At 36.5% G+C, this 12,762-nt stretch overlaps 1 protein-coding gene across 5 annotated transcripts; it reads left to right on the top strand.

Annotated features, from left to right (window-relative positions):
• Positions 1-6,493: 6,493 nt before the first annotated feature.
• LOC112520754 (basic leucine zipper 9-like) lies at positions 6,494-11,895 on the top strand. 5 transcript variants are annotated; one of them, XM_025129277.1, is made up of 8 exons: positions 6,494-6,718; positions 7,461-7,622; positions 7,827-7,904; positions 8,861-8,926; positions 9,087-9,152; positions 9,232-10,954; positions 11,044-11,118; positions 11,314-11,895. In XM_025129277.1, exons 1-6 carry the CDS (start codon positions 6,521-6,523, stop codon positions 9,859-9,861), a joined length of 1,200 nt encoding a protein of 399 aa, XP_024985045.1. In that variant the 5' UTR covers positions 6,494-6,520; the 3' UTR covers positions 9,862-10,954; positions 11,044-11,118; positions 11,314-11,895. The 5 variants fall into 5 exon arrangements, with proteins under 5 accessions (XP_024985045.1, XP_024985046.1, XP_024985047.1 ...); XM_025129278.1 differs by having other exon boundaries at positions 9,232-11,118; positions 11,314-11,421; positions 11,519-11,895; XM_025129279.1 differs by having other exon boundaries at positions 7,464-7,622; positions 9,232-11,118.
• Positions 11,896-12,762: the final 867 nt, after the last annotated feature.

Below are 12,762 nucleotides of genomic sequence, written 5' to 3'. Positions count from 1 at the left end.
TTTATGACGCTTTTAAAATTAAGTGTCATGTTAGTTATTTTGTACGACACTTTTTAAAAAAGTGTCATATAAAGATAAATGTCCTACAAACAGATGAGTTTATGAAACATTTCTCAAAATATTTCCATAAAATAACTAATACGATACTTAATTCAAAAGTGTTCTAAAAACTTGTAGATATACCAAAAACATCGTATAAGCCTATTGTAACCATTTTAGATATGACACTTTATAGTTGGAATCTCTTTACGAGAATAACGATGTAAATATTGTTAATCATGTTGATTTTGAAAATGATTTTGAAAATTATATCTCTGATAAAGATTTTACATATGATAGATATGAGTTTATAAACTCCGATTATATAGTAAATGATTCAGATTGGGGATATAATTCACCTTGATGGATAAGTATAATTTTACACGCTTAAAGGAAGATGATCACCCTTTAAAAATTGATAAAGATTTAATAAAAATACAAAAAACCATTAATTTTTTTATGGACAAAAGATACTTTTAGAATTAAATAAATTAGAGACTTTAATAAAGTTAAGTAGTCAAAATAAAAAAGTTAATTATTTGATGATAACAAAGATCAAATGATACAACAATTACTTAGTATGAAAATACCAAAAGGATACGGTGGAAATAAAAAATAATGAAATCTGACTCAGAATTAGAAAGTGAAATACAATCAGAAATAAATAATCTGATAACCCAAATAGAAGATATGGATATCAATGATAATTTTGTAAATATAAAACCAGAGACAAAACAAGAAAATTGGATACCTAGTGTTAATGATATACCTAGCACTAGCAAACAGATACCTATAAGAAGAGAATTTGATAGACCCACTCAATGATATGTTGCAATGATGACTACGATAAGGAAAGAACAAAATTATAAAACTTATGAAAGCATGAAAAATGAACCGATTAATCCATTCGGAATATATTTAGTTTTAAACGTAAGTCTTATTAAGTATTTTATTTGTCAAATTTATGTAGTTACTAACCCGCCAATCCATGCAACCCACCTTAATCCGCAAGGATGGGTTGGTTTGGGTTATACTTTGAATGAGTTTGGGTTGGATTGACGTAGGGGTGTAAATGATGCGAGCCAAGCTCGAGCATTGATATGCTCGACTCAAACTCGATAGCCATTTCTACCGCTCGAATTCGACTCGGAAACTCAACTCGACTGCAATTTTTTAAACTCAAACTCGAGCTCGAATTCGTTTGAAGCTCAACTCTAACTCAAATCAAGTAAGCTCGAACCCCAACTCGAATCAAGCTCGAACTCGAACTCGAATCAAACTCGAACCAAACTCATCTATTGAAATTTATGAAATTTTAGAGTCTTCTCTTATAAATTTTACAACTTAAAGGTGCTCTCTAGTTTTTATAAAAGTTTAAGGAAATACTTCAAACTTCATTATTAAAAAGACAAAGTTAGAAACTTCATTTACCTCCCTCTCTTTTTATAACATCTTTTCACTCTTCCTTTACCATATCTCTTCCAATGTGCGACAAATTCACCAACGCTTTTATGACTGTTTTGTCATTTTTAAATTATGATTTTAATATAAAATAATTACTTAGTTTTTATAGTTAAAAAATGCATATTTTTGTTCAAATATCTAAAAATATAAGACATTTATTCTTTATATTTTTCAAATTATATTATAAAACTGATTATATTTTTAAAACTAATTATATATAAAAAGATCGAGTATCTCACAAGTTTTTTGAGTCGAGTATTGGTAGCTTGACTCGACTTGTTATTATGTCGAGTCGACCTTGAGTTTGAGCCAAGCCTATTTTAGTCGAGTGTTGACCAAACTTTGACCGAGTCGATCTCGAGTAGCTTGCGAGTTGTCTCGTATCATTTACACCCCCTAGGATTGAGATTTTTCCAAACCTCCATAATTGGGTTGGGTTGTAAAATTATCGTAAACCACCCAACCCAACCCGCGTACACCCCTACAAGTAATATTGATTATTTCTGTCAATTACTTTTTAATTCAATTTTTCCTTACTGAAAATGTCTGCAGCTATATCGCACCATATAACCATGGTTTAAACTTTTAACTGGAATCCATGTGGGTTAGAAAAATGTTAAAATTGGCCCACTTGATTTTGGTTGGGGAAATTGACTCAAATGACCATATCCCTCACCCAAAATGGCCTCCTAACTATTTCTCTCCCGTATTGACCCAAATGTCACTTGATCCGCAATACCCAAATCTGCAGTATTGCAGACTTGCTAAAAGACAAAAAATTTCATGAATTTCAGCCTAGATCCGCAATTCCCCATCCGTAATCTACGTTCGCAACGCCATGTCTGTAATGCCACGTCCACAATATTGCGGATCTAACACGTGCCACACGATAGAAACCTTAATTCACGTCCGTAATTACATGTTAGTGGCAAATCCGTAAGTCATGATGCATCTGCAATATTGCGGACCTAGGTTCACAATTTATGCTACAAAACTCATTTTCACGTTTGTCAGGTATGTTTTTTTGTTGTTGTGTACTGTATTTTTCCACCATGATTATGAATTCTACAAGTTCAGCAGATCATTAATTTCAATGTGTTGGTACAATTTGATTCCATCAATTTTTTGTATAAGAAGACCAACGATGATTGTTGAAGACCACCAAGTTTTCAACCAACTTTTCAATCAAATATTTCTCTCGTGTATCTTCCTTTTCCTTCTTCTGTGTTTTTTTTTCAAAATGAGTTCTGGAACTAATAGAATTATATTACGCATTAGTGGTGGGGGTTCGAGGCAGCAAAGTAATCAAGAGTGGGAGTATGTTTTTGATCAACCGATGCTCCGCATCATGGTGCCATCAAACATTACACATTCAAGGTTGGTTAGTTATGTTCAAACAAAATGTTGTATCAACTCTTCTGTTGGTATCACTAGAATGGCATACAAGTATTCTGGAAAAATTTATGAGTTAGGTGACACTGAAGATGTTTTGTCTTTCATGGAACTTGCTACCTGTTCGGATAATCAACCAACACTTTATGTGTATGTCGATTTGTGGATGTGCAGTTGAAGCAATGTTGGTGGTAGTTCAAACACCGGAGGTGATGTGTATGCTCCTGAGCAGAATCAAACTTTTACGGGCCTCAGTTTGATTTAGAAAACAAGCATGCATATTAGATTACCTTCGATTTTATTCTGGAACAGGTCTTAGTGAGTATATCCCCGAATTGTTCTGCTGACAGAACAAGTAGTAGAAGGAGAAGAAGAAGAAGAAGAAGAAGAAGAAGTTCATAAAGACGATGAGGAGTCATATGTTTACTACTTGGGTATATTTGGTACTGATATTGATGAAGAAGCAACAACATAAACTTCTTTAGTTAAATAATTTGATGGGACAAATGATTTTTTTGATATGCCTCCACCCTTTCCAACATTAGAGCCCGTCATCATACCCAACCAACCTATACCTTATAATCGTAGTGGTAGAGTAAGTTTGCCGCAGGTATTCCCTATGAAAGAAAAAATGATACTCGTCCTCGGGTTGAAGTTTAATGAAAAGGGTTTCCAGGTTAGAGTGCATAAATCTTCAAAAACTGGATATGGGGAGAAATTTTTTGAAGCAAACTATGATTGGCATATCATGACAACCTCTGTCGAAAAAACAAAGATGTTTCACATACGAAAGGTGCATGACGTACACACTTGCTCAAAGACCCAGATGCATCCCAACGACCGTCAAGCAAATAGAAGAGTGTCGGGTCATTTAATTTATCCTAAAGTGCATGATACTAGCAGGACACTTCATGGATCCGACAATGTCAACGATGTAAGATAACATTTTAAAATGAATATTTTGTACTGCAAGCTTGGCGTGCGAAAGCTTATGCAACAACCATGGTGAAGGGTTTCCCTGAGGATTCATTTACGCGACTCCCTACTTACCTGTATAATTTGGAGCTCCATAATCCTGGTACGATGACACAAAATAAGACAGATAACAGAGAACAATTTTAGATGTGTTTTGCTGCCCTTGGATGACACCATTCATTTGCCTAATTTGTAGGTGCCCCGATATAAGATCCCTAAGGAAAATGGTTCCAAACATGGAAATCCTCTGTCACCCTAATCAGGGTATCAGGTATCAATAACAAGCAAATGTGCCCGACGACCAAAAAAAAAGACATCAACCATCATCATTAAACAAACTCGGACAACATCATCGTCCAAAAGACCGTCCTTCCTACCTAAGGCGCCCAAAACACAAATGATATCGCTGACCATCAACTTTCATTCACCAAAAACCCTATGGATGAAACCCACCTTTACCAGACAGAGGGTCGGCATCGGTCCAAAATGGAGTCCTATCACAAGACAAAACTCCTCCCGTCCATACCGAAGTATATAGTCACCGACCTTAAAAAACATCTCGTCCTGTGCATTATCAGGGAAAATTTGTGTCTGTAAAAAGGTATGGACAAGCATTGGGTCTGCCGAATTGTTGTTAAGGTCCAACCATGGACAAGAAAAGGTGGAGTTAAAAATCTCCATCCTCTGCCTATTACCTTCTCCCTAATCTCTTCCATCACAATAATCTTTGACTTTAATGTCAATAAAGCCTTATAAAAACTACCACGCATATTAATTCAATTGCTATGACAAGTGTATGGACAAAGTCATAACGACAATCTAATTATTGAGACCAAATGTGTAAATTTTGTAAATTTAGGGACCTAATGTGTAAATTAGGAAACTTTAAGTCTAAAATCATACACAAAAAATCTATAAATGCTATCATTATAGGAACCACTCTAATTATAGGGACCAAATGTGTAAGTTTTGTAAGTTTAGCAATCTATTGTGTAAATTAGAAAAAATTTGGGACAAAATCTGTGTATTCTAAAATCATGCACTTCAAATATGTAAATGCTATCATTATAGAGACCAAATGTGTAAATACTCTAATTATAGGGACCAAATGTGTACATTTTGTAAGTTTAGGGACCTAATATGTAAATTAGGAAACTTTAAAGACATAATCTGTATATTCTAAAATCATGCGCACCAAATCTGTAAATGCTATCATTATAGGGACAAAATGTGTAAATACTCTAATTATAGGGAACAAATATGTTAATTTTGTAATTTAGGGACCTAATACGTAAATTAGGAAATTTTAGAGACATAATCTGTATATTCTAAAATCATGTGCACCAAATATGTAAATGCTATCATTATAGGGACCAAATGTGTACATAATCTAATTATAGGGATCAAATGTGTAAATTTTGCATGTTTTAGGGACCTAATACGTAAACTAGGAAACTTTAGGGACATAAATCTATATATATATTCTAAAATCATACACACCAAATCTATAGATGCTATCAATAAGAACCAAATGCAAAAATTTCATGAATGCAGGGGCAAATATGTATAATTCTAAAATATAGGGGACAAATATGTAAATTTTATACATGAATAAGGGTTTTCGACTCCAGATCCGCCATTATAGATATAGGTCCACAATATTGTGGCTGCAGGTGCGCCATTGCAGCGACAATGTGGTGCTCAACCATGGTTTCACTATGGTGGTGCTCGACTGTAGTTTAAGGCATAGATGAAAACAGTAACATAGAGAGAATAACATTTAGTTTGGACTAACCTCGGTCATTACGGAAGCGTGAACATAATGACTTACGGAAGCTACGTGTGTGAAGTATCGACTCGCGGCGTGTGAAGACTCTTGCGTAAATTTTTTGTGTGGGGTATTTGATGGTCTCCCAACTTTTTCTTATAGATGAATCGGTTTCCAGGGGGTGTTAAATGAGTAGGTGGGGTTGTTGGGTTTGATAAATGGCCGATTAAAGGGATGTAATATACAAAAAAAGCTAGATCCATAATGGCGGACCTGAAGCCGACATATTGCGGATCTGCTTTTGATACCGAATAAAATCGGGTCTGATCAGGATGTTGACTCGTGTAAGATCACAATATTGTGGATGGGGCATTGCGGATCTAGGACGAAATTCATGATTTTGTTGTCTTTTAACAAAGTCCATAATAAATATTACGGATCAAGTAACATTTAAATTAGTACGGTAGAAAAATGGTTAGAACACCACGAGGGATTTGTCATTTGAGTCAATTTTGGTTTTGATTGGGGTCCAACGAGTCGTGTGTCCACTTGTTATACATAAACGGAAAGGGGTGCACGTGATTCTGCTTGCGCCGTCCCATAGACACCCAATCCCCTACCAACCGTTCTTCCACGTCACACCTGTCCCTCTCTGCCACTGTGGCCTGTGCCTCAATGATACGTGTCGTTTCCTCATACATTCACCACTCCCCGTAACTCGTGAGACGTGATCTGGCATGAAACGTGTCACCCTCTCCCTCAACTCTCTCATCTGTCCTCTCTCTCTCTCTCCCCCTGTAAATCCAGCCGACTTTAATCTCTCTCTCTCCACAAAGCAGCTGCTGCTGCTGTTGCTGTTGCTGGTGGTGGTTTTAGGAAATCATGGCGGATATTAAGGTATTGAGTTCGGATAATGTGGCGGAAGAGGATCGGATGGTGGAGATTGAGTTGGAAGCGGCTGAGGCTTTGGCGGAGTTAGCTCATGTGGCCGCTAATAGGTTTCTGACTCGTGGTGGTGAATCAGACAGTGGTAACCCGTGCTTTAACCTAGTTGAATCGTTCCCTAAGCATCTCTTTGAGGTTTGTTCGTTCTCAGCAATGAGGTTTTCTGGCTCATTTTGTTTGTATCGATTATTGTTTGTTGTAAAATGGTGTTATCCATGAATAGAATGGCGGTTTATAATTCAGATCTCAGAAACACTCTTATGGTTTTCAAAATTCTTTCTGGTTTGATTGAATGAATTGAACCTTAGTCAATTTGGAAGTGTAATTGGTTTGTGATTCACTGTCAGATTCAGTCATCAATTTCAGTTCCTTGATTTTAAGTGCGCAAGATCTAATGCTGTTTTTTCATAGCTATTTGTTCAAGTAGAGCACCTTTTCAAATGCTGATAGAAATGTTATCCTATATTACAGACCAAAAGGTTTGTGTTATATTGTTATTTAACGAAAATTCATTTTGAATTTATGCATGAAATTAACTGAGATAACCACAAGAAAACGATGGAAAATCATCAGCTTCCAAAAGTATTGTAATCTGGATTAGCTTCTTCAGTTAAGACATTCCATAAGGCTAGATTAAAAACCTTGCAGGGTTTTCTCCGTTTAGGATGAATACTTTGTCTAGTGAAATCTTCCTTTTCTTTCTTATCTGAAAGATGATGCACTTTATTGCACTTCTATTTGTATGAGTTCTGCATTTCCAATGGAGAATATCTTGGTCTGTTAAACAAATACATACATACATATATACACACACACACACACACATATATATATATATATATAATGTGTAGAGTTTGACACTTTTTCGGTCTAAAAGCAGGATCAAGCTAATTTTTGTCGGAAGGAATCAGAAAAGACATCCATCTGGACTGCAAAACCGGTGAAGGATGAACAGAATGCAGAACTTCCATCAACTGCTTCTTATCCCACAAAGTATGCATCTTCAAGTGGCAGGAAATCTAGACAGCGTTTGACTGAGGTATTGAAGATTTCAGAGTCGTTTTTGTTATATTTTTGCGAGATTATGAATATGTGGAATCGCATTATATTACTCACCAAAAATAGAACCCTCGAGGAGAGAAGAGACATTCGAACATATCTAGAAAATAAATGGTCAAAGTCTAGCACATGTGAGACTCCAACACTTTTATCTGTATTTTATGCCTAAACTTTCTTGATACAGGCTGAAAAGGAAGCACGAAAAATACGTAGGGTGCTTGCAAACAGAGAGTCAGCTAGACAAACAATACGTAGGAGACAGGTATTGACTTTTTCCCAAAATTATGCTCCCTCAGTTAGGGTTAGAATTTTGACTTCCACTAGTCAATTTTTGAGATCCAAAGGTACAAAATTTATTTAGATTCATGTATAGTTGAACGTTCAAGTTCCTTGTGGTCTTATGCTCACAAATCACAAAGTTAGTTTTTTGTCTTGAAATTCCAGAATATTGGAGAGACTACCGAGTAGAAGTAAGATGCATTTCCAGATTAAAGCATGGTAGTATCGTTTCTGGAAGTGCATAATTATTATATACACTCCTCACATTTGGTAAGGATTGAACCTTTGACTTCTAAGGAGTTTGAGCTATACTGGTAACCCAGCCGTTGGGCCAATGACCCTTTGGTTGGTGGTATGTTCTCTAGTAGCTGCTTAAGTTCCTTGGCCCCAATTTTTTAAAGAACTCCTTTAAGCTTGTGCTCGGACTTTGAATGTAAAAAGAATGGCTCGAACAGTGAGGACTCTTTCAGGAAGGATTCCTTGGTCTTGCTTGTAATGTTATGCAACCTTTTTTAGTTATTGTTTTTATGAGTCAGGCAGCCAGTGTGTGGGGGCTAACATCCTCGATATATCTGTGTCAAATAGTGAATTACAGGCAGGTCCAAATAAGAAAGGCAAAAAGGCTCTCAACCAACCAATAAATTATTCATATGTGAATTGTTGGTAATACGAAACATGGGTTCATGTATGCATTTTCATGTCAATAATTGATAAAAAGGTAGGCAAGCGAACGTCGGTTCACATATGCATCTTAAAAATGGATATCTTTTATGTGTTTACCAATGGTTTACATATGAATCATTTATTCTTACATTATCCATATTTTTGCCCTTTCTTATTTGAACCTTCCCCTAGTGTATTAATATGTCTTCGTTTATAGAAGATAATATATCAAAATACACCATTACTGAGGTCTCTCTTTACAATGAATTTTTTAAGGCCATATATGAGGAGTTGACCAGAAAAGCTGCTGATCTAGCATGGGAGAACAAGAATTTGAAAAGGGTTGGTCTTTTCTTGAAAATTTATTGTTTTTGACATTATTTGACCGACAGAATTTGACATTTTGAGCAGCATGGTTTTACATCAATAGCCTTTCCTTATGATCCAGTTCCTAATGCCCAAGACTTTTATGACTCTAAATTTTATCCACTTGTGTTATTAGAAAAAGGAGATGGCTTCAAAAGAGTTTGATTCCTTGAAGGATATGAACGAACGCTTAAAAGCACAGGTGAAAATATGATCAAAATTATAAAGGCATCTGATAGTTTAAAAGAAGTACCACATTTGATATGGGTCTCTTGCTGTAGATGGTTAAGGTTGAAGCAGATGAAATCCATGGAGAATCAAGAAAAAGTTATGATGAGCTAAATACTTGTTCTTCATCTACTAATTCTCCCTTTATCAAGTGTAATTGGTCACCTTTCCTCCCCTTGACAATAACCAATTCATCATCTTCTGACAAAGGGGTTTCAACTATAACCAATGGTATAACAAGTCCGCTATATGTATTTCCACATCCATGGCTTTTTGCTTTTCTCCACAATGATAATGAACATCATCCTCGTTCTTTTAATCTAAATGAGAAACCAATAGAGTCTTCCCAAGGCAGTCTGCACTCTTCTAGTTCAATCTCAAAAGCATCAATGCCAATCTTTCCCAAAATGGTTGAGCCAGAAACTTCATGTTCAACAGAAGCTATGCCTGCAAAAGCTCTTGATGGGACCCAATTTGGCGGTCCGCTAACAATAGAGTCCAAAACCAGAAGTAGAAACCTTATCAACCCTGTTGAGCATATTATACATGAAATTCATCAAGTTCCAGTTGTTTGCTCAGGTAAAAAACTATGTGATATGGCTGCTGCATCTGAGGCCAGGAAGAGGAGAAAACATCTCCAAAGGCAAAAGGATCTTCATTGGAGACAACTAAGGATGCATTAAGTGAAACTAACACTACAACAAAAACGGGTTACAGGACTCAAGAATGTCTAAATGTCTGCATCATAGGATTTGAGTTTATAGGAAGAAACAATTGTGTGTCCTATGTAAAAGTGTTATAATAAGTTCATAGGACGTTTTTGGACGTCTTAACAAGTTTTTAGGTCGCTTTTCAAATAAGGTGTCGTATTAGCTTTTTTTATAGGACACTTTTGAGAAGTGTACTAAGATCTTGTCTTTTTGTAGGATACTTGTTTTTATAATACATTTTTCAAATTGAATGTTTTATTTTAAAAGTAGTCTATTAGGACATCTACGCATTTTTGGCGTCCTATAAACCCAATATCTTTGTAGTGTAACAATATAAATGAAATACCAAAGATCCCTCTACTGATTTTGCACCTGCCATCATCGAGGTAAAGGGAACTCTTCCAAGACAGACTTACAAATGGGAGCTGAAGTTCCTTCCCACAAGGAAGTCTTGATAGCTTGACGGATATGGTCACTAGCTTGCATACAGTCCTTTTATATGCTTCCAGTTGCAGTGAGAAGGTAGAAGTTGATGAGTCGAGCATTTGCTGCGAAAGTTCCTCTAAACCAATGGTTGCGAACACACGACACATTAGTCCCCATTCTTCCTTTTATTCTCAAATGTACTTTTATAAGAAACGACGTGGTTTTTTTCTCTTTTTTCCTTTTTTCCTACTTGAGGTGATTATAGATGGATACTCTTGTGAGCTTGTTTGTTCTAATATTTGTTCAGCCTTAAACTTTGCTTTGATTTCAGGAAGTTCTTCAGGTTAATGTTATCAGTTTTTTGCATTGTAATCTACGAATATGCTTACAGTTTCAAGGGACTGATCGTTTGGTATGTGGGAGGTTGGTATTGAAAGTTTTACTGAGATAAGAACACCAGCTGGAAAGAGAACCAATCAGAAGCCAAGCCAAGAATTCATAGAGGCATTTATTTCAGCAAGTCTTTGACTATGAACACAACACTGGTGTCTGGTTGAAGTCATCTGTTCTTTTGATAACCGTGGATGTTGCCATAAAGTGGATTTTACGCATACCCTGACTAATCCCATGTGTCCCTAGAGTGAGTTTTACGCACACCCCGACTAATCCATGTGGCCCTAGAGGGGATTTTACACACACCCCGACTAATCCGACATCCGACATGGCCAGCGCTAAAGGGGATTTGAACTGGGGAGCAAACCAAGTCCTTTAGACGTCACCAGTTCAACTTACGCTTGGTTATCGGTTAGTTTATGGTTTCTTGCATCTTTCTTAATATGAATTATGTTGGAGGCACAAAACTTGAGTGGCCGATTTTCTAATAGAATCTGGTTGAGGTTATTGAGAGGAGGGCAGAGATAAGGGAATAGGCCCCGCACGTTTAGTTTCTAATTATATTACGTGTTCTATTACCCATCTTTTTCCATTGGTTGTCTGCAGATTCCATCATCAACAAGTGCATCCACAGCTTCTTGTAACAGTTTTTTCCTTTGCGTTATGCACTGGCAGAGGACCTTCACGGAAACAGCCTCTCCTCCCTGCTTCCAAGTGGGATATGCGAAGTTCGTTTCGTTTGGTTTGTATTACTTACCGAATGCAAACGTTTTATTTTAAATTCTGGTGCCTGTTCCTCTTTTGCCTCTAGAAAAAGCTGAAGGTTTGGGTGTTCACATCTATGAAAGCTGGATTTGCTGACATGCAAGGACATGGGATTCCAAACAAGCAGAGTTAAAGAGGGTTACATTTGCACAGGTGTTAGTGTTCCAAAGTTCGGTTCCTGTGTTGGGTTTTCTACCCATTCGTTGCCAATTCGCGGCCGGACAACCAAAGGTTTACATGACTATTGACTTCAGATCCCCATGGGAGTGGTTGCAAACCGGCCGGGATATCCAAAATTATCAAAGAAAAAAGGAACACTAGTTTTGTTCCTACTTTTCTAGCCGTGCCAGGTACTAACTGAGTGAGTGTTGATGGATGACTAAGGGGCCGTTTACCTAAAAACTTACCTGGTAAGCACTTACCGGTAAAATTCAACACTATTGCTTACTTACCATGTAAGATTTTATTCACTAAAGCACATCGTATGCAACAATTTATCCCGATAAGGGCTAATCATGGTAAGAGTTCTTGTCCTCACTTACCGGGTAAGACTCTCGATTCTTGTTTTCGCTCTTACCGGGTAAGATTTTTAGTCCTTGTCATATTCATTCGGTAAAGTGACTTGGTAATCGCTTACCCGGTAAGCGTTTGGTAAACTGCACCTAACTATCTGGTAATTAACTTACTAATTAACACTGTCTGCTACTATTTGTCATCATAACTTGTCTCTATATATCTCAAACTTGCCCTATGATTATATTTTTCTTGTTCACATTTGAAACTAGAACCTCTATTCTTTCAAATGGGCAAAATGCGTATGTTGGTTTCCTGTTTCAGGTAACGTACTTCAAAAAATAACCATAAATTGACGCCAATTCTGAAAACCGTTCAAGAAGTGGCTCAAAGTCGAATTTTTTTTCTTCTTTTTTAGGGTAATACGGAAACAGGCAGCCAATTGAGACAAGCATCTGTAACTAGCCCAAGGGACGGGCAGACCCAACAGATCTTATTAGTTATTAGGACCGTTAGACCAACCTGGTTATAATCATATAAGGAATTTGTCAATTAGAATGAAGTTATAACACTGTCAAAGTTTACAATTTGTGTATGGTTTTGATATATTAGAATGTTGTTCTTTTAAACCCGTCATTAAATCCGTCAAAGTTTACAATTTGTCTATGGTTTTGATAAATTTTTGAGATTATTTCGTGTTTTGAGGATATTTTACGAAATTATTTTGTAGCAACTTCCAATTTTCTTGTGAAAAATGGCCTCATATGATTCCGGTTT

Source organism: Cynara cardunculus (genome assembly GCF_001531365.2).
Source record: "Cynara cardunculus var. scolymus isolate 2C chromosome LG 11, CcrdV1, whole genome shotgun sequence".
Taxonomy (NCBI): domain Eukaryota; kingdom Viridiplantae; phylum Streptophyta; class Magnoliopsida; order Asterales; family Asteraceae; genus Cynara; species Cynara cardunculus.
This window is presented reverse-complemented; position numbering and strand designations above follow the sequence as displayed.

Excerpts from the sequence above, each read along its gene's own strand:
- LOC112520754 (XM_025129277.1), top strand. The coding sequence starts at position 6,521 with ATGGCGGATATTAAGGTATTGAGTTCGGATAATGTGGCGGAAGAGGAT. Across the intron at positions 6,719-7,460 it reads TCCCTAAGCATCTCTTTGAG|CAGGATCAAGCTAATTTTTG; the intron begins GTTTGTTCGTTC and ends TCGGTCTAAAAG. Across the intron at positions 7,623-7,826 it reads CTAGACAGCGTTTGACTGAG|GCTGAAAAGGAAGCACGAAA; the intron begins GTATTGAAGATT and ends TTCTTGATACAG.